The following is a 22,173-nucleotide window of genomic DNA, read 5'->3' on the forward strand; positions in this document are numbered from 1 at the left end:
ACAGCAAAGCTGCGGTGCGGGCATGCATTCTTAATGGAGGAAAATAATGTAATTTCATCATTATAGATTCCCCTGGGGGGAAGCAATCCTATGCAGCCGGGTGCAAGACTAATGCATTTTATAAACTAGGAAAGGCTACCGGAAATTGTCTTTGCTACGCATAAAGTAATATATAGCAAGTGCACATTTACATTTTACAATTCATAGAACACATCTGCAATGTCCTCCTCTTTATTCCTGCAGAATAGCGATGTGCAGTATATAGAGGCACAGAGCAGTATCACGCTACAGGTCATCACAGTACAGTACACAGTGGTGGGACGGGGAACAATACTGATGATTACTGTAGGAAGGTAGTGTTTAATCAGAGCTCAGCAATCTTCTTTACCTGTGCACACTGGGGCTGGTTCTAAATCCGACGCATTTCCAGACGCTTTTTTGCCTGGCCCGGGTGCCGGCTTACTCCATTATGCTAATGTCAGAGTTCTGCTATATATAGTAAAGAACCGTGTGACTGCATGTGGCAGCCTGTCCCGCCCAGTGGTCTTACATCCGCAGATGCCCCTGACACACCCTACCATGCCCCAGACACTCCCAATGACACGCCCCCAGTACGCCCACGCGACAGATCAGTTCTATCAGTTTCAGTCACCATCCGATCACCACCCACATGAAACAACCATTTCACAGATAGTGTTGTCTGCCAACACTAGGATCAATCCATACGCACTGGCTGACTCCGTCCGTGTGCTTACGCCTGATTTGGCACATGCGCAGTTGCTGGCTTATTTCTTTGGCGCATGCACAGCGTACTGAGATCCGTGAAAACCGTACACATTGTCCGATTGCATTCCGTCTTAGAGTTGGCGGTATAGCGTGATTGGAAACAAATTGTGTAACTTTGCCATCTGCTTCTGCATGTAACTGTGCTCATAATTTGCACGCAAGCTCTAACCTTGAAGCCAGAGGTCGGTCTGTAATCAGATGTATCGCTACACACGCTCACCTCTGACTAGATCGCAGCTGCACCTACAGTACATGCCCGCAGCATGCCCTCAGAATGCCTATGCGCAAATTGCAGTTACCCCCTCTCAGCTGCAGGGGGAGACACTGCTATGATGTGTATAACTGTATATTGCCTGTAAATGCTGGAAGTTGCATATGCTCCCATGTGCAGTGAATAATTGCCAGACATGCCCGCAAAACAGACTCTATGTGTATAAGGGGTATTACTATATGGCCTTATGTGTATAAGAGGTACTACTGTGTGGCATAATGTGTATAAGGGGCACTATTGTGCGGCATAATGTGTATAAGGGGTAGTACTGTGTGACATAATAGTATAAGGGGCACAACTGTGTGGCATAATGTGTATAAGGGGTATTACTGTGTGTCATAATGTGTATAAAGGGTTTTACTGGGTAGCGTAATGTGTATAAGGGGTACTACTGTGTAGTCTGATGTGAATAAGCAGCTCTAGATTGTTGCGTAATGTGTATAAGGGGTACTACTGTGTAGCGTAATGTGTATAAGGGGTACTACTGTGTAGCCTGATGTGAATAAGCGGCTCTAGATTGTTGCATAATGTGTATAAGGGGTACTACTGTATAGCGTAATGTGTATAAGGGGTACTACTGTGTAGCCTGATGTGAATAAGCGGCTCTAGATTGTTGCATAATGTGTAGAAGGGGTACTACTGTGTAGCGTAATGTTTATAAAAGCCACAGAAAAAGTAGTGTAATGGCTTTTTCTCATACCAAGTTCTGATGTAAAGAGATGTGGGACCGAATGTAATGACATCTAAGTCTGGCGGCCGTGCGGGATGCTGGCCAAACTCGGTAGTTTTTTTAAAGGGGCAATAACTTATTATTATTGGTAATATTATTATTATTACCAGTTATTTATATAGCGCACACATATTCCACAGCGCTTTTTTTTTTGGCCATTCACATCAGTCCCTGCCCCAGTGTAGCTTACAATCTATATTCCCTACCACACGTACACGCACACACATTCACGCTAGGGTTAATTTGTAGGGAGTCAATTAACCTACCAGTATATTTTGGGATTGTGGGAGGAAACCAGAGAACCCGGAGGAAACCCACACAAGTACAGGGAGAATATACAAACTCCACACAGTTCGGGCCATGGTGGAAATCAAACCCATGACCTCAGTGCTGTGAGGCAGTAATGCTAACCATCACACCATCTGTGCTGCCACTTACAAGGCATAGTTTTGCCTTGTACTGTAAGTGATTGCGCCTTTAAAAAAAATAGTCAGAATTCGTCTGGCATCCCGCATGGCTGCCGAACTTGGGCGTCATTACATCTGGCCCGTAAAGATATAGATAGATAGATAGATAGATAGATAGATAGATAGATAGATAGATAGATAGATAGATAGATAGATAGATAGATAGATATGTAGCCCCAAGAATATTATTAATGGAATAAGCACTGCAGTTGTGTTACCTATAGCAGATAAAGGTACCCAATTATAATTTATTAGATGTACTCAATTATAATTTATAAGAATAATATGTGTAGCCATGCTGATTACTGCTGTTAGTTGAGTGGGCACGGGGGTATTGAGGAAGAAGTTTCCAGAAGTGGCATGAGGAAAAAAAAAACGGTTGGAGAAATCAGTTAGGAGGATGAGAAGGGAGGAAGCTGGAGAGAGAAGAGTTGAGGAGAGGGAGCAGAGACGCACCTTAGAGACGCAGGGGAGACCGGAGTGCAGAGCCGCCGGAGATAGCCACTTATCGTGGAAAGCGGGCACAGGCGCAGAGACGCTGTGAGCCACAGCGAGAGGTTCTGGACGGGAGCCGCTCCGGAGCAGGGAGAACGGCGGCTAGAGGTGCCTGAGAGCAGCGCTGGTGAAACTGCCCCATTTTGGTAGAGGAGAGTGAAAGGGGGGCATAACCCCATATGTGGTAGCAATGGGGAGCCACGGCAGCAGTAAGGGAAAGCCTAGTTAGCGGAGAAGAGACAGACAGGCAGTCCCCGACTCCATAGCAACGGAGGACGCTGTGTAGGGGCTGATTGATCTACACTGATTCAGTCCTTTCTACCATCAGCATATACCGCATCATCATTGTTGTGAGTTGGGGGAGCAGCATAGACAGCATTAATATTGAAAGAGAAATTATCTCCCTAAGTATACTGCACTTCACTACCCAGAGACTCTGAGCCCTCACCATATAAGTGTAGCTTGGCATGCCTAGGCTGTCGCCGACCGATCCGTCCTACTGTACATCTACATTCAGTGAGGGAGCCAGATTCATCTTCTGACACTACACTTAGAAGTGGGCCCCGCCTGGAGCTCACTGGCTAACTTCATCTTTCGTTGATACCACACTGCTACAAGGATAATTTAGCCCGAGTCAGTGATCCCAGATCAATTATCTTCCGACGGGTTAACTGTTGGCATCTAAACAAATGAATTCTAGACTGATCCTGTATTTACTATTACACTGAGAGCGTCATTAGGTGCACATACCAAGGAAGAAAACCAAATAGCACCATATCAAGTACATTAACTGTTGGTTAAGTGTGTAATGAAAAGCTTTAGCCACTGAAGTAACTACAGAAATTTAGACTAGTGGACCCTTCCCCTACAGCACCACTGAGTATAAGTCTGAACCCTAGGAAGGATAGACGGGTCTAGTCGGACATAACCAGAGAGACATTCGGAGCCACATAGCACTCAAACCATACCGTCATTCCTCAAACTCAGACTTTGACCCCCAGAGTTGCCACAACTAGGGCAGCTGGTTGCGCCTACGACATTGATTTCTTCAGTAGTATCCCAGGTTATGGAAGGACAGATACATTGTGATACTTTCTCATCTGATCCACAGTAGCTTAAGTCCACAGAACTTCTCAGTTGGACTTTCACTAATATCTGGGACCCCATTTAAGTTATACTGTAGATCTTACTGCGCAGCTATGTTTTTTTTCTAAAATACCCGGGGCTATAGTCTAGTAGACTATAGACAAGGTACCTATAGAGTTTTTTTTGTATTGCATGCATCAGTAATATGTCTAGTAGAGTATAGTTACTATTTCTTAAGTGTTATGTTATATTTAAATGTACAATTCTGGATTACATGGTAATAAAAACAACTGCAGTACTTACCTGGTGTAGCGTGCCCATGAAGAGATAATCCAACCTGGAAAGAAAAACAGAGAACAGGTAATACGGGTTATAATTCCACGGGGAGATCTTATCATTTGTTGGAACGGTACACGGTAACATTAATTATTGATACCCAATCCCCTGGACCCTATAGGTTGTGGAGGAAAATCTAAGGGTGCATTACCACTTTTGCATCCTCGGCTTACCCAGGCAAGCCGCCTCATTACTTTAGCTTGGGTGGAGGCACTAAGATATTCCCCAATGCGGGGAAAGAGAAGGAGCTCCTAGTAACATACCAGGGGGGGGCTTAATATATAGCTAACCTTCCTGCGGGAATAGGGTTACAGATAGATAGACAGATAGATAGATAGATAGATAGATAGATAGATAGATAGATAGATAGATAGATACACAAGATTTGGGGGGCAATTCAGAGATAGGCACAACCGTGCGTCTGTGCGCAGCGGCCGCGTCCATCTAGTCTGTGCATGCGCAGCGGCCGCAGTACACATGCACAATCCTTCTCCTTGCGACCGCTTCCTGGAAGGGTGCGGCCATATTATTGACAGCGGCAGGCGTTCGGGGGGCAGCGTTTCAGCATTGCTGGGGCATGACGGTCAAAACGGGTGGGGGGGTCACACAGCTGCTCCGTGAAATAAACTTGGCACCGGAATGCCTGTCACCGCAGCCAGGCTGCGCAGGCAGGGGTCAACCTTTAATCAATGTGTCCGCAATTAAATTGCCGATGCATCACGGGGTGGCACCACACACATGCTGAGCAGCCTTGCCCTGTGTTGGCCGGCCCCCAGCATGTGAGTAGATGGATGCAGACCTTACTGCGGGAAGCAAGATCTGCATCCATCTCTGAATAACCCCCATTGTTTGTGATGTAATTCTAACAGTGTGGGACTTGTGGTTCCTTATTGCAGGCGGATGTGCATGTGATGGCTCCTGCCGTGTTACTCCAAGCACTTTATTCCGCCATCTGTCCTAAAGGAATTAATGGACTCTGTAATAAAAATCTATTTTTTGCACTAATACAATTATCTTTTTTAATTCCTAATGAAGACCTATGAATTTATTATTGATGCAGATGCTCATTTAGAATAATTATTTTATTGTATGAATGAATTTTTATTTTATTTTGCCCTTACAGTGTAATAAAAACCTGATAAATATGACTGGTAATTTGTTCCGCTGCTCATTTCATGTTGGATTATAGAAGTTGCTGAATAAATCAGATTTCCTCAGCGCTGTTCTGCTTATATCTACTATGATTGCTTTAAGGATTTTGATCAGCAGCAGAGGGATTTGACTGTATCAGCTTTCAGAAATGTAACACTGGATGTATTTAGCGTTTAATTACTTCTTAATGAAGCAGCAATGTTAGCCACTGTTACACCATGCTGCCCCCATAGTGATAGACTTCAAATCTTGTCAAAAATCCCCAAAGCCACTCAGCCTGTGCAATCATACCATCACCCCCTGTAACATTGCATGCTTTATCACCATTCAGTGTGTGCCCATTCTCATTGATGGATTACACTGCCAATTTTATGTGCAATATTTGTACATCTGTGTGCGAATGAGTCTGAATCTGTATAGTGTGACAGGATCAGCAGCAACATACAGTACCTAGCATGGATACACAGTAGAACAGCAGGGTGTGGGTGGAAAGAATCTAGGCCACATACTGCAATGGCACACACAATAATGGCACACACAATAATGCACATGACACAATATGCACACACCGTAATGCCCCCGACACATTATGCCACACACCGTAATGCCAGTGACACATTATGACAGGAATCGCAATGCCCGTTATACATTATGCTACACACTGCAATGCCCCTGATACATTATAGCACATACAATGTCTGTGACACATTATGACACACACCGCAATGACCCTGAGACATTATACCACATACCACAATGCCCGTGATATAGTATGCCACACACCGTGATGCCTGTGACACATTATGACACACACCGCAATGTCCGTGATACATTATGCCACACACCGCAATGACCCTGAGACATTATACCACAATGCCCGTGATATAGTATACCACACACCGTAATGCCTGTGACACATACTGCAATGCCCGTTATACCCTATGCCACACACTGCAATGCCCGTTATACATTATGCCACACTGCAATGCCCCTGAGACATTATACCACATACCACAATGCCCGTGATATAGTATGCCACACACCGTAATGCCTGTGACACATTATGACACACACCACAATGTCCGTGATACATTAGGCCACACACCGTAATGTCCATTACACATTAAGTCCTACCGTAAGGGTTCTAATTACTTTTAAATTACCTGCTCGTTGCCAGGGGTTTCATGCTCTTGGTTCCATGCACGGTGCCAGGGGTTTTCATGCTCAGGGTGTCATGCTCGTTGCCAGGGGTTTCATGCACTGGGTGTCATGCTCGTTGCCAGGGGTTTCATGCACTGGGTGTCATGCTCGTTGCTAGGGGGTAGTGCTTGTTGCTAGGGCTGTACTCCCAGTGCCACATATGCCCCCAGTGCCAGATATTCCCCAACAGTGCCAGGTACTCACATGCCCCCAGTGCCAAATATAGCCCCCCTCCCCATGTGCCAGGTACACATATACCCCCCAAGTGCCACATATGCCCCCTCAGTGCCACATATGCCCCCCGAAGTGCTCCCCCAGTGCCAGTTAAATTCCCCCGCCCCCGCGCTCCTCCGCTGTTTTATGATGGAAGGACACGGAGGGCACAGCGCGCGCCTCTGCTGTGTCCCTTCTGCGTCTCCGGTGGGTCTGTTAAAGGAAGTGCCAGTTCGTGAGCCAATCAGAGCTCACGAACGGCACTTCATTTATTAGACCCGCCGGAGACCCAGGAGGGACACAGGAGAGGCGCGCGCTGTGCCCTCCGTGTCCCTCCATCACAGCAGCGGAGGGAAGGAGGGAGAGGCGACAGCAGATTGACATGCGGACGCTCGTCCGCATGTCAATCTGCGCTAAATCAGTGGCGCCCCCGCAGCCCTGCGCCCCCAAGCCACCGCGAGGGCTGTGGGGGCAGTAGTTACGCCACTCCTTTCTTGTAAACTGCTGACATTCTGCTAAGAACTGCCTGTCTGTGGAAAATAAACCTGTCATTTGGAACTTTTACCTGGTGTATGTGATCCTTGTCGCAATACGTAATGCTACGATGCAGCGGGCACAGCTTTTTCTCATGCCATGTTGTGCTGCATCTGCCACTTTGTACATGTGTAGAACTAATTACACTGCGGTCAAAGTCGCAGCCCAGCGCCTCTAGTACACTGTGAGTGGTGATTCACTACGTCACTGATGCAGACTACACCTCTCGGATCTGCAGAGACGCGCAGTATGGCGTATGGATGCAAGGTATATCAGGACTCACCTGTATGTACTGAAGCTGCGCAGATGTGCCAGCCTCTCGCTTTGGCCATGCCCAATATCTGCGTTGGTATCTCACCGGACTACTCCTCCAGTCCTTGAGCCTCTGTACCTCCTCTCTTGATGACCATGTAATAGTCCTGAGGTGCAAGCCCTCACGGACTTACAGAAGCTGCTTGTTCTTCCTCCCCTAACTCCCCCTCCTCCTCGCTCCCTCTGTCCGCATAGCCCATCGCTTTGTTACCCTCCTGACATCCTCTCTCCTACCTTCTCCTGGGCTCTTTGCTCCTAATGGCCTGTCCCAACTAACATGTTCCTGATTGCAGATCCTGGTTGGAATCCTGCATCCAGAGCTGTCCACACTTGGGGCAGGATGTATCAACATACATTGCCGCCCTCGCCGCCTATTGCAATGCAGTGACGGAGGCCCCCCGCGATACCTGTGAGGTGGTGGTGTGCGGGGGGTCTCCGCCACCTCCCTGGGCTCTTCACCTGCTCCACTGCCGGGAAGCAGGCAGCAGGCTGTCCCCGGCACCTCCTCCTCCCCCCTGCAGCTGGAAGGACCTCCAACTGCGTTGCTAGGGGGAGGAGGAGATTGCCTTCCAGGTCCAGGCTTCCTGGAGGAAGGTATGCCGGGGGGAAGGCGTCTGCTGCAGGGGGAGGCGTCTGTGACAGGTTGCGTCGGCCGGCGAAAAGAAGCCCGTAGGCTTCTATAGAGTATCGCCATCTCATCTGCGAAAATGCGGCGATCAGGTGATAGTACATACGAAAATGCGATAAAACCACCGAAAATGGGGGTTTTATCGCATTTTCCCTTTAGTACATCCCACCCATAGCGAGCTAGGAATCTGTGCAAGGTTCCACATGTTACGACATTATCGGAGGAGAAATGATAAGAGCTCTAGACAGTCACTGAATAAGATCTACACCTATCACCTTCCCATTAAAACTGAACATGCGTTCTTGCACTCAGATGTCTCAGGACATCTACTCCAAGTAGTAGAAGCTCACCACTAATCAGGTATTGCTGAAGTTTATAAAGGGACAGGACACTTACTGGCTCTTAAGATGTTATCATATAAACAAATCCAGTGTAGGCAAAGGCAGAGGATATACTGATAACCCCGGAAGGTTGCTTGTGTACTGATACCTAGGTAAGTACACCTCTCACTGGTGTTTAGATAAGCAGTGACAGCGCTCTAACTGTAGGGGGCCGAAACTGGAGGCGGGTACGCACACATACAATTACTGAAAGAACAGCCTGACAATTGTATATGTGTGTATGCAGTGATGATACAGGGGCATTTGCCGATAAAAGGCTTATAGCGCTCCTGGACTGGGGTCAGATGGTAAATTTTTATGTACAGTACTGTTTAATATTTAAAACATTCGATCCCATAGAAGCCCGTACCCACACATACAATTCACGTCACAATCATATGTGTGTGTATGGAGTCACGAGCAAGTCAAGCCGGGGACCCACAGCACTTTGATAGGGAGTGTGCCCCCCTCCCCCCCAATCAGCCAACCAATCAGCATTGACGTAACATTTCTAATTTGCATACTATAAAAGTATACAGAGCAACTGATTGGTTTCTCTGGGTAACTTCTCCACTGGCTCACTTCTCCACTTTTATCACTGCTTAATACATGTCCCCCTAAGCTCCTTGGAAGCAGCTGTGATAGCGCCATAAGGTAATTCTAGTTAAGTCTATTACACATCGACGCCTCGTGCTGCAGTAATGATCTGAGCTGCATTCTAGGACGCACCATCGAATACGTCACTCACCATCGGGCTGCTTGCGGCACTCATGATGCCGCACAAGCCGCCATTTGCATAGGCCAGGAAATCTCCATCCTACAACGGCGATCCCTGGCCTCTTCCCTCCCCCTAAACGCAAGCAACACGTCTCCATTTTCACAAACGCAGGTCGTTGCCATCACCGTAATGGCCTCAGACTGTTTAATCACTGACAGTCTGATGCTGATCTGCTTCCAACATTGCAGGACCCTTTCGTGCGCATGCACAAAGTACTGAACCTCGGTACTTTCCACATCAGGAAACAGATCCAACAGGATCTGAATGGGACTAATTCCTGTTTGTATGCACATGAATTAGGCCCAATCTGCGCTGTGGCCGTGCGCATATATGAATTCAGGTCACACATGCACTCGGCCGGATCGGAGCAGGGCAGCTGTCCCAACACCAGAGCAGTGCTGAATTGCTCCAGCAGGGAAGTATCCACCTCCATTACTTGCGGCGAGTGGGATACTTAATTATTGATAATGAATAGGCACCAAAACCCTCTGGGGGTTACATTGTCGGCAGATAAACACGAATGCTTATATACTTTAATGATGAAAGACTGCGTAGGTCATGAATGTGGCCGAGCAGCATAAACTCACCGGCTGGGAATGCGGCACGCCTCTTAATGCATCACTCTGGCAAGGAAGGGGTTACAGTTTTTTAAGGGAGGAACGGAAGGGAAACTGCCTGGATTGTGATTGGCTGGATTCTGTATAGGGGCTGGTCTGACATACATATAGTCTTCAGACCTAGGATAGCCTGCCTCTTTCCTGTTTTTCCGTGGAACTGCAAGTACTACTGCATTAATCATATCTGTTCATTTTCACTTCTTCTTTTCATTAACTAACTCTCTTCTCTCTTATTTTTCCCACTCTCTTGTTCCTTCCCTATTCTTCCTTGTGGTTGCCTCTGCTGTCTCCTATCCCTGCTTCCTTACTCTGCTCTGTCTCTCTAGCTGTATTTATGTGTATCTTATGGCTCAAATAAAAGCCGGACGCAGCGTGGGCCTCCCCGCCCGGCTCATTGGACTTCACTGAGGTCCGGCCGGCCCGGGGTAGACCTTCTGCGGCTGCTGGACGGGAGACCCGCGGCGTGCGCGGCCAGGCTCGGCCGCCCGCCCGAGCTCCCCGGCGTCCGCTCTCTCCTCTCCGTCCCCGCCGCTGGCCGCAGCCGAGAATGGAGCGCGGGAGGTCCGGCTGCTGCTGACGTGGCCTGACGGGGACGTTCCCTGTCAGGTGCGCGAGGCATGCAGGGCCGGGACAGCGCTCCCGCCCTGCTGCTCAGCGGCGCTCACCCACCGCCCCCATAGATGTTCTGCCTGGTCCCTGTGTGGTGGGCAAGCTGTAGCGCCCACCTGTAAAAATAAATAAATAAATAAATAAAAATAATAATAAACAAATACAGATGTATAAATGGCCGTCGGCAGATAAACACGAATGCTTATATACTTTAATGATGAATGGTAAATTCATGTGCTATAATACACAGTAAGTACTGGTAATAAATTAATGGCAAAATTTTAAATATTCCAGGGTCAGGGCTGGCAGCAAACAAATCGTGGTCAGGAGGACAGTCAAGGTCAGGGTTATGGAGATCAGTGAAAATGATGTACAAAACAATGGGCCTAATTCAGAGTTGATCGCAGCAGCAAATGTGTTAGCAGTTGGGCAAAACCATGTGCACCTCAGGGGAGGGGCAGATGTAAAATGTGCAGAGAGAGTTAGATTTGGGTGTGGCGTGTTCAAACTGAAATCTAAATTGCAGTGTACATATAAAGCAGCCAGTATTTACCCTCACAGAAACAAAATAACCCACCCAGATCTAACTCTCTCTGCACATGTTACATCTGCCCCACCTGCAGTGCACATGGTTTTGCCCAACTGCTAACAAATTTGCTGCTACGATCAACTCAGAAATACCCCCAATGCCAGCAACAAAAAACAGATCACAGGAGCACACGTCACAACACCAAGGCGGGAACGATCACCAGTGTTAGTGAACTGCAAGCTACATAAAGCGGGTTAGCGTTTACCTCCGGGCGACTCCTCCTATAAAATAGGTATGCTGCCGCAGCCTTCTGTGCCCCATGTCCTCCTAGCCGACTCTTCACAGATGCATTACTGGGAGGAGGCGGGGATGTCCCAGCAGGCTCAGCATGGCCACGCCTCCCTCCCAATAATGCATCAGTGAAGACAAGCCAGCTAGGAGTACATGGGGCATAGCAGGCTGCAGCAGCACACTGATTTTACAGGAGGAGTCACCCACGGGGTTCCGGGGCAGAGCCGGATTAAGGGGGGTGGGGGGTCACAGGAGGTAAGTACCCCGGGCCCCCCTGATCTAAGAGGGCCCCCCACCACTCACCATGGATCGGATCTTAAAGACCGATCTGAAGCGCCGCAACAGCAGCCACTAGCAGCCGTCATACTGACAGCGCCTATCGCTTCGGATTATTATGTATGTATGCATAAATCTGTGATTAGTTTGTGGGGAAGGCTTTAGGGCCCACCCAGTGTTGGACTGGGGCATGTAGGGCCCACCGGGGGAATGCAGTGGTAGGGGCCCATGTTTAGGGGTGTGGCCAGTCAGAGCCGACCATAGGCATAGGCAAACTAGGCAATTGCCTAGGGCATTTGATATGTGGCATGCCTATATTCTGCGTGTAGCATTTCTTATGCAGATACAGCCACAGTCGCACACATAATATAGGCATGCTGCATATCAGCTTAATCAGCAGAAGCTGCTTGTGCATCCTAGCCACATAGCAATGCAAATAAAATGCATTTTCATTAAAAAAAGGTGCCCGACGTTAGCATTGAGGCAAGATTTATGAGGACACATCTGTATCCAAGCTGAGGCAGAGGTCACAGTGTTAATGGCAGTGTGAGTGCTGTGTGCATGTGCAGAGCCGGCCCTAACCAATATGATGCCCTAGGCAAGATTTTGGCTGGTGCCCCCTTGCACCACGGCTGGTTCCGCCTCTGACCTTGCACCACTTTCCCAGCACTATCACCCCTCACCCATAGCAGTCCTTATTTGGGTGTTTGTACCCCCTATATTTTAAATAGGAACAGTTCGCACATTTGGCGCACAGCCCAAAAAGGGGTGTGTTTTTGCTGGCAATGGGCATGGCCACACAATATTAACCCCAATACCAATTACGCCACACAGTACTGCAACTTTATTCACATTTGATCATGTGATAGTGTCCATAATTCATATTACATCCCACAGTAGTATCACTTTACCTTATAAACGTTACTCCTCACAGTAGAGCCCCCTTATTCACATTACATCACACTGAATTGCTCCTTATTCACATTACACCACACCCTATTGCTCTTTATTCACATTAGACGACACAGTAGTGCCCTTTCTATATGCAACGCCACATTGTAGAGCACCTTATACACATAATGCCACACATTAGTAATGCATTTATACACAATTCCACACAGTAATGCCCCTTTTTAGCTGTGTGCCAAATGTGCGAACTGTTCCTATTATAAAATATAGGGGGTACAAACACCAAAATAAGGACTGCTATGGGTGAGGGGTGATGGTGCTGGGAAAGAGGTGCAAGGTCAGAGGCGGAACCAGCGGTGGTGCTAGGGCGCACCAGCTAAAATCTTGCCTAGGGCATCATATTGGTTAGGGCCGGCTCTGTGGCCAGTCTCTAGAGGAGGTGTGCCCAGCTGCCACATTGGTTTACCTAACAATTTTGCAAGTGTTGGTCCCCTAGATAAATATATACAGTAAATACTGTAGTGCATGCAAGATAATGTACTAGATTAGTAACAGCACAGTCTAGAACCTGATCCCTAGAGGAGGGGGTGGGCCCCCAGGCAGTAGGTTCCACCGGTGGTTTCCCCTGTACCCCTGTGGGCCGGTCCAACCCTGGCCCCCCCTGTCTTAAATACCCCGGGCCCCCAAAGCCTTAATCCAGCTCTGATCCGGGGGTAAGTGCTCACCCTTTCCCTAGGCCTCATTTGGGGGGAGGGGGGGGGCATGCTGCCCCTTTGCCTCCCCGTTCCGACACCTCTAGCAATAACCAATCAAACCAACTCGCAAGTACATTCAACAGAAAACAATACAACACAGATATTTACTAAGAATTGTGTGGCTTATCATTGCTCTAAAGTAGTAGTAGTTAAACAGCAAAAAATAAAACCCTAAACCATGTGTAAAATAGTAGCAGCAAATGTGGGTACCACCTACACAAGGTCACATGCCCCCAGCACTTGCCTATTATCAGTGCCCAATCTGTACCTCCCTCCTGGGGGCACTGGGCCACTGATGACCATGTAAAGGCCCGATCAATCGGTCTTTTAATTGAGCAGCTCCCTAAAATTTCTCCAACCTGCTGCCGCAGCTGTGGCGGGTCCCGCTGTCACTTCTACAGTATCACACAGCAGCGGGCAAAGGGAAAAAAATTCCGAAGACTTTAACCACCAAGCAGGAGGGCCTATGCCTAGACTGGTTGGTTGGTACCAAACCTTGTTTCCAGACTGAGGCCTGATTCAGAGTTCTATGCGATTTTGTACGCAGTGGAGTGACTTTTTGCCACCACATTTCTGTAAGTTGCACTGCGAATGTGCTGCGATGGTCTTGTGACAGCGATCACAACGAGGATTCATTCGCTAAGTGATTGACAGTAAGGGACCGTTTATGGGAGGTAACAGGGTACTAGATACTCAAACTCAGACGTGTCACATTCGTTTCGGGGGCATGTCACAACTTGCATCTGTGACCCCATACACAGTTACAATGGCTCCTGCATCTTACTTCCAGCAGCTTTGCTGCTCAACCAAAGGGTTACTCAGACCAGGGTTGGACTGACCATCTGGCCCTTCAGGCAAATGCCAAAAGGGACGGTGGCTGGCCAAGCAGCGCAACCTCCCAGCACTCTTCTCGGTCGCTCTCCCTCCGTCCCATCCACCCGTGGCTAGTATACAGGGCGTGCCATGAGACCAGGCACCGTTGACTCATGGCACACCTCCTTGAGCCATGGCCGTGACAAGGGGGAGTGGGCACTCGCCGTGAGGGCCCCAGTCTGTCCCTGACACAGACCGTCGATACTTGGGAGGTATGGGTTAGCCAAAATGACTTTTTTATAACTTCATTAGCTCTGACTAATTATTTTGCAGAAAGGTCATTATTAACATGTCAAAGTAAAAAAGTAATAATAAATCAATAAATCAATATAATCAATCTGTGGATTTTGGGGTATGGAGTATGAGCAGAAGTTCTGACTATGGGGGTCATTCCGAGTTGTTCGCTCGCAAGCTGCTTTTAGCAGCATTGCACACGCTAAGCCGCCGCCTACTGGGAGTGAATCTTAGCTTATCAAAATTGCGAACGAAAGATTCGCAATATTGCGAAAAGACTTCTCTGTGCAGTTTCTGAGTAGCTCGAGACTTACTCTGCCAGTGCGATCAGTTCAGTGCTTGTCGTTCCTGGTTTGACATCACAAACACACCCAGTGTTCGCCCAGACACTCCTCCGTTTCTCCAGCCACTCCCGCGTTTTTCCCAGAAACGGTAGCGTTTTTTCACACACACCCATAAAACGGCCAGTTTCCGCCCAGAAACACCCACTTCCTGTCAACCACATTACGATCACCAGAACGAAGAAAAAACCTTGTAATGCCGTGAGTAAAATTCCTAACTGCATAGCAAATTTACTTGGCGCAGTCGCACTGCGGACATTGCGCATGCGCAGTAGCGACTAATCGCTCCGTTGCGAGAAAAAAATAACGAGCGAACAACTCGGAATGATCCCCTATAGCTGGTAATGGGTCTAGTGATACAATGATTAGACTGTGATCATTAGATTTAACAATTGTGCCCACATTGTGACAGTAATATAATCCTTTGTGCCAGACAGCAATGACACTTAGCAAGGAATGACATAAATGTAATCCCTTAACAGCTGTTTTAGTGAAGGCTTTTGTAAATGATTTCTCATTATGAGCCCTGCGCCTTTAGTCTACCGGCCAAAAGTGTTCTTTGTGTTGCTTTGCCACCCGAGCGTAAAATCCCTGCAATCTGTCCAGGCAAAGCCACGCATGGAACTCCCAGCAAAACCACAGCCAAGTTATCAAGTTGGTATTGGAACTGGGCAGCGAGACAGCATCTGTTATGCAGTACAAAGCTGGATGGGGCTCAGCATGTCAATAGTAGCTGTGATAGGAAGAGTCAGACAGAGAAAATGATCAATAAGACAAAAGCTGTGTGCCACGCATAATTGCAAAGTGAATTTTTGCCACTAATGAGTTTTGTATGGAAGCCGCATGGAGGGATGTTTATCATAAACATAAATTAAGTTGGGGAAGGGAATGGCAGAGATTTGTGTTTTGTACATAGCGTGCACAATTATTTTCCAAACACTGTACTCCCCTAATTAGTAAAAAAGTTTTTTTGACCAGTTAAGTGTAGCTATTTTTATACCTGGGAGACAGGAAGACAAAAAGTGTAAATTGGAAAGCTGGTAAACTGAAGTTCAGCTATGGCAATGCCATTTTTTTTTAACTTTTTGTGCTTATTGTTTTTCTATTTGTGTTTGTTGATGTGGGCTTATGTACAGTTTAGAAAGACAAAATAACTGGGTGATTTCTAAAATGTAGCTTCTCTTGATAGAAGGGCAGTTTAAGGAATTTCCTGGCAACCCAGCATAGGAGCAGGACAAGACATTGCAGGCTAAGCTGGTGGATACAGAGATACATTTCTAAAGTAAAACAACTTGTTCATTTGTTATGCCTGGAGGTGGTAAAGAACAGGTGCCCGGCAGTAGGTTAAATTCGATTTTGTTTTCATTAACCAAACCTTCTTTATACAGGGAAGAGTATTTTTGTGATCATGAATACAAATATTATTTCTTTCAAATCATCACTTTCATTAAGGAGAAAGTGGAGGACATAGAGGACTTTAGGAGAATAATGCAAAGGTCGGAATTAATGACTTGAGTGGGAGGTCCATAGGCGGTAGTGGGCAGGATGGGGACTCGCCCAAGGTCACAAGAAGCTGACACTAGTTATTTTTTTAGTTTAGATTTATTAGGAGGTCGGCAGAAACATAAAGAAACAACATAGGAATAACCGGATACAGTTGCATTAAACATCAGGGAATGTAGTTACGTGACCGGCGGTCAGGAGACCTCCGATCACAATACCGATCCCCACTTCCCGCCTGCTCCGAATCCTGACAGTCGGCATGCCGACTAGCAGGAACTATTCCCACTCGTGGGTGTCCACGGAACCCGTAGAGTGGGAATAGAACCTGTGGCGGGCCCGGCATTCTGCGGCCGGGATCCCGGCGTTGGGATGCTGACCGCTGGGATCCCAGCTGCCGGTTAGCCATACACAACCCAACATCAGAGTAAGATGAAAATGTATCCAGTAAAATGACCAGTTTCTGTTAAGAGAAGAAAGGGAAGTAAAACACACGGCGTGGTAGGCTGGCCGTATAAGGCCGCAGAAAGGAGAGAGCGGGAGAGCAGTGGGAAGGAGAGAGAATGAGGGGTGTCGGTTAGAAGAGTCTGGGGTAATAACTATTGTTTCACAAACACCCAATTGCATTAGGCCATACTTGCCTATTATCCCAGTCCCTGTTGGGGACATCAGATTTTGAGGGTTGTCCCCGCATCCCCGGAAGAGTGGTCACTCCTCCCACATTCTGCCCACTTCTGAGTAAAGTGAGCAGAATGGGGAGATAAATGTAGTGAATCTGCGGTCTCGGCAGATGCGGTGGGACCTTATAATGCATTTCTATGCTAATTGCGTAATTTTATCCCTGCCCCTATGCAAATATGCTCCAATTGCAGGCATTTTCAGGGGGTGGGGCCTAATGATGCAATTAGCCCAGCCCAACCCCATCACCACCGATTCTGCTATCCTGCCTGGGTATCTCTCAGAGAGGAAATTATCAATATAGATAAGTATGTGTAGTCCAATAGGGAGTGAGAGCTGTGCAATGAAAGCCAAGAATTCCAAACTTTGGCAGAAGATTTTGAAGAATTGTGAAGGATGCCAGACACACATTCCATACGAAAGACATGCCAAATTCTGAATGTAGGGCCTGATTCAGAGTTGTGCGTAAACCCAATGGTTTATGCACAACTCTGATGTTTACCAATCGGCACATACACAGGACCTGTCCTGCACTTGTGCCGAACTCTGTCAATTGTCTCACAGTGCCCCAAAGCCACAGCATGACTGATATGTTACGGTCAGAGCCGTAACTAGACTTTTTGGTGCCCTGTGCCATAAAGAGAATTGGCGCCTCCCTCATTTTTCCAATAGGGACATAAAGTGCATGCTCTCGTGGGGAATGGGCATGACAAAACTTGGACACAAATCCTATCTATACCACATTCATGCACTTAACTTGAGAGCTTGTTGTAATTCAGTTACAATACCCTTTATTAAATAACATATTTCAATATACCGCCATACCCAGGATTCAAGCCCATTACCTGTTGCATTGAGCTATTTGATCCTGCATAAAAACTATGGGAGTTCTAACTATATGAAGCTACTTGCACTTTGTAAAAAATAATCAGCATTACAATCGATCTATGTAGTGTGCAGCCACACATCCAATTCCTTGCAGTCACACACTACATAGATCTGCCCAGCCGCAATGCTAATAATTTTTTTCACAAAGTACAAGGTAAGCTTCACAAAGTAGACTTCTCTAGCTTATAATTCTATACTTTTCTATGCAAAGACAGATAACTCAATGAATAGATTGTCTGACTGTAATGCCACAGGCAATGGGTTAGAATCCAGGTTATGTCAGCATTTTGAAATGCAATAAAGTACAGTGTGACTGAATAACACAGAAATCTCAAGTTAAGTTCATGAATGTTGTATAGGTATTAGTGAAGGAAGGGGTGGGAGAAGGAGACAGGGGCAGTCAGGAGATGCTGGGCTTCTAAAAGGGAGGAAGCTACAGGTGAAAGTAAATGAAACAGATAATTGACAGGTGCTGCGAACACTGCCCCCTACTCTGCAGCGCTATGTGCAAGGCACACTCCGCACACACTTAGTTACGGCCCTGGTTACAATCATATGGGGTGTAGCAACGGGGTAGGTTTCGTAGGCCTGCCGAGGCTAAGTTCTTCTGACAGAATTCCCCACCCCGTAAGCCTGGAATACAAGCCCATCCTGAGAAACCTGAGGGTTACTGAGATGGCCAGCATTCATACAACTGATCCGATTGCTGCATCTTTCAGCTAGAGGCCTCCTGCTGCATGACCGTATTTTTGCAACATCAGGTTTCTTCTAGACAGCTGCCAATTGAAAGGTGGTGGCAGAGACTCTATACCGTATATACTCGAGTATAAGCCGACTTTTTCAGCACAATTTTCTATGCTGAAAAAGCCCCCCTCGGCTTATACTCGAGTCAACGGCTGCAGCAGACGCCGTGGGCTGTGTGGGCGTCCGCTGCAGCCGGCTCCAGGGACAGACACTAGAGGTCATTATTGACCTCTAGTGTCTGTGCGGCGTTGCTATGGGAGAGACTTCATGACGTCTCTCCCATAGAGATGATCGGGTGCCGGGAAGCGGGCACCGGAGCGGGCGGCCAGACGGAGCGGCGGACAGACAGAGCGGGTGGACAGACGGAGCGGAGCAGCGCTGCAGCAGAAGAAGCGGTCGGGAAGCAGGAGCGGGGCAGTGGTAAGTATTGTTTTTGTGTGTGTTTGTGTGTTTGTAAGCGGCAACGGGGGCACAGTAACAGGGGGCAAAGAAAGAGGGGGCACAACTACTGGGGGCAAAGAAAGGGGGCACAACTACTGGGGGCAAAGAAAGAGGGGTCATGACTACTGGGGGCAATGAAAGAGGGGGCACAACTACTGGGGGCAAAGAAAGAGAGGGCATAACTACTGGGGGCAATGAAAGAGGGGGCACAACTACTGGGGGCAAAGAAGGGGCATAACTACTGGGGGCAAAGCAACGGGGGCATGTTTTTATCTGGCACTGTGGGCGGATATCTGTCACTGGAGGTATATGTGGCACTGGGGGCACAACCCTAGCAACAAGCATTACCCCCTGGCAACAAGCATAACACCTACAGCATGAAACCCCTGGCAACGAGCATGACACCCTGAGCATGAAAACCCCTGGCACCGTGCATTTCCCACCCTAGGCTTATACTCGAGTCAGTAATTTTTCCCAGTTTTTTGTGGTAAAATTAGGTGCCTCGGCTTATATTCGGGTCAATTTATACTCGAGTATATACGGTATATACTTATTAAATAACTTATTTTGGTGAGGGTAGCCATATTGAGCACCAAGCTGGCACTGTTATTGTAACTATAATCTGCCTTTCATTGTCAGTCAGCAGGGATAGGGCTCGTTCGGGTGGTATTCAGTATGCCGCCTGTTGGGATCCTGGTGCTCAGTATACCGGCCCCGGAATCCTGACACCCGGCATACCGACAACTATTCTCCCGTTTGGGGTCATCGACCCCTCTGGAGGAAGACACCGTGTCCGCAGCGTGGTGAGTGCAGCGAGCCCGCAAGGGGATCATTTATGCTCGCCCCGCTGCCGGCGGTCAGGATCCCGATCACCGGCCACTCATGCTACACCCGGCTCGTTCACATAGGCATTTTTTATTTGTAATATTACACATGCATAGCCTGGTGGCCATGCTTTCCCGCTGCTAGCCAAACATAGGAAGGAAATGATAATGTCTGGTACACTTCAATGGGTTCTCTGCAAGACATTATTTAATGCATAGTACATTATGCCGCAGGGAAGAGATTGCTTTGAACACCGATGAAAGCAAGGGAAGAGCATACAAGTTCAGGCAAGACTTAATGTATATATTAAAGTCGAATGCTGCGCCTAGTTTATATTCTGCAGCTGCTCCAAATGTTACAGCAACGTTACAAAGAGTGTTTCTTTTAAAATTGATAAAAACAGCTAAAATCATGTAATCTGGACCTGTCACATAGACATAGGTGTGCGCTCGGGGGGTCCCTGGTGCGCACAGGCACCCCCTAATGTCTGGCACCCCAAGCACACACCTGTTGCTGCTGCTGCCGATTCCTGTCTCAGTCTGACGCTGAACTTGAAGGGAGAAGAGCGCTGCGCGCACCTCTCCTGTCCCTCACTGTGTGTCCCTGTCTCCGGCAGTCATTTATAATGTCTCTCGGCTGTCAGCCTATCAGAGCTCGCGGACCAGCTCTTGATTGGCTGCCGGCCCATGAGCTTTGATTGGCTCACAAGAAGGCACCATATTTCAAATGGCCGCCGGAGACAGCCAGGGACTCAGTGAAATGAGGCACAGGAGAGACGTGCGCTGCGCTCTCCTACCCTCAGCAGCAGAGACGGAAATCGGCGGCACTGGCAACAGAGGAGGGTGAGCACAAATGGGGGTATATGTATTTGGCAATGCTGGGGGCATTTATGTATCTGGCACCGCTAGGGGCAAGAGTGTATCTGGCACCGCTGGGGGCAAGTGTGTATCTAGTAGTGATGTGCACCGAAAATTTTTCGGGTTTTGTGTTTTGGTTTTGGATTCGGTTCCGCGCCTGTGTTTTGGATTCGGACGCGTTTTGTCAAAACCTACCTGAAATTTTTTTGTCGGATTCGGGTGTTTTGGATTCGGGTGTTTTTTTACAAAAAACCCTCAAAAACAGCTTAAATCATAGAACTTGGGGGTCATTTTGATCCCATAGTATTATTAACCTCAATAACCATAATTTCCACTAATTTCCAGTCTATTCTGAACACCTCACACTATTATTTTTAGTCCTAAAATTTGCACCAAGGTTGCTGGATGGCTAAGCTAAACGACCCAAGTGGCCGACAGAAACACCTGGCCCATCTAGGAGTGGCACTGCAGTATCAGACAGGATGGCATTTCAAAAAATAGTCCCCAAACAGCACATGATGCAAAGAAAAAAAGAGGTGCACCAAGGTCGCTGGATGGCTAAGCTAAGCGACCCAAGTGGCCGACACAAACACCTGGCCCATCTAGGAGTGGCACTGCAGTTTTCTAGCGAGAGGATGAGTGCTCCATCCTCATGTGAATCTGAACCACTAGCCATTAACATAGGCCAGGGCCTCAGCCGTTCCTTGCCACTCCGTGTCGTAAATGGCATATTGGCAAGTTTACGCTTCTCCTGAGACGCTTTTAATTTTTATTTTACTGAACTTTTGTAGTATACTTGACGACACAGAGGTAGAGCGGTGGACTACTGTACCGTACTGTTATATATATACTGGTGGTCACAGCAACATTCTGCACTGTCCCCTCCTACTATATACTGCGCACAACTAAAATGCAGCACAAGTATGGATGGATAGTATACTTGACGACACAGAGGTAGGTAGAGCAGTGGCCTACTGTACCGTACTGCTATATATTATATACTGGTGGTCAGCAAAATTATGCACTGTCCTCCTACTATATATACTGCGCACAACTAAAATGCACCACAGGTATGGATGGATAGTATACTTGACGACACAGAGGTAGGTAGAGCAGTGAACTACTGTACCGTACTGCTATATATTATATACTGGTGGTCAGCAAAATTCTGCACTGTCCTCCTACTATATATACTGCGCACATCTAAAATGCAACACAGGTATGGATGGATAGTGTCAAACTCGAAAAATATTGCAGTACACACATCCGTACAAACTACACACAGGTGGCCTCCGCGCGTGTACACATATTCGCAATTTGCGTATGGTCGCTCCCGCGGTCGTGCGCATCAGCGCGTGGTATGGGTATTTTACGGTAGAGTTTGTGAACGCATGGAGGGCTATCAAAATACATTACATATTTAATCCAAATAGTGCAC

General features: G+C 47.6%; 1 protein-coding gene across 3 annotated transcripts in view; it reads right to left on the minus strand.

Annotated features, from left to right (window-relative positions):
- The window catches only part of LOC134945529 (somatostatin receptor type 5-like), a 534,823-nt gene that overhangs the window by 252,734 nt on the left and 259,916 nt on the right, over nucleotides 1–22,173 (minus strand). For all 3 annotated transcript variants that reach the window (XR_010182124.1, XM_063934874.1, XM_063934875.1), the window contains exon 3: nucleotides 4,139–4,172. Coding sequence is in view for 1 of the 3 variants with exons in the window: in XM_063934875.1 (XP_063790945.1) it covers nucleotides 4,139–4,172 (34 nt within the window). In the remaining 2 variants the exon portion in view is untranslated. The remainder of the gene's footprint in view (nucleotides 1–4,138; nucleotides 4,173–22,173) is intronic.

Source organism: Pseudophryne corroboree, chromosome 7 (assembly GCF_028390025.1).
Source record: "Pseudophryne corroboree isolate aPseCor3 chromosome 7, aPseCor3.hap2, whole genome shotgun sequence".
Taxonomy (NCBI): domain Eukaryota; kingdom Metazoa; phylum Chordata; class Amphibia; order Anura; family Myobatrachidae; genus Pseudophryne; species Pseudophryne corroboree.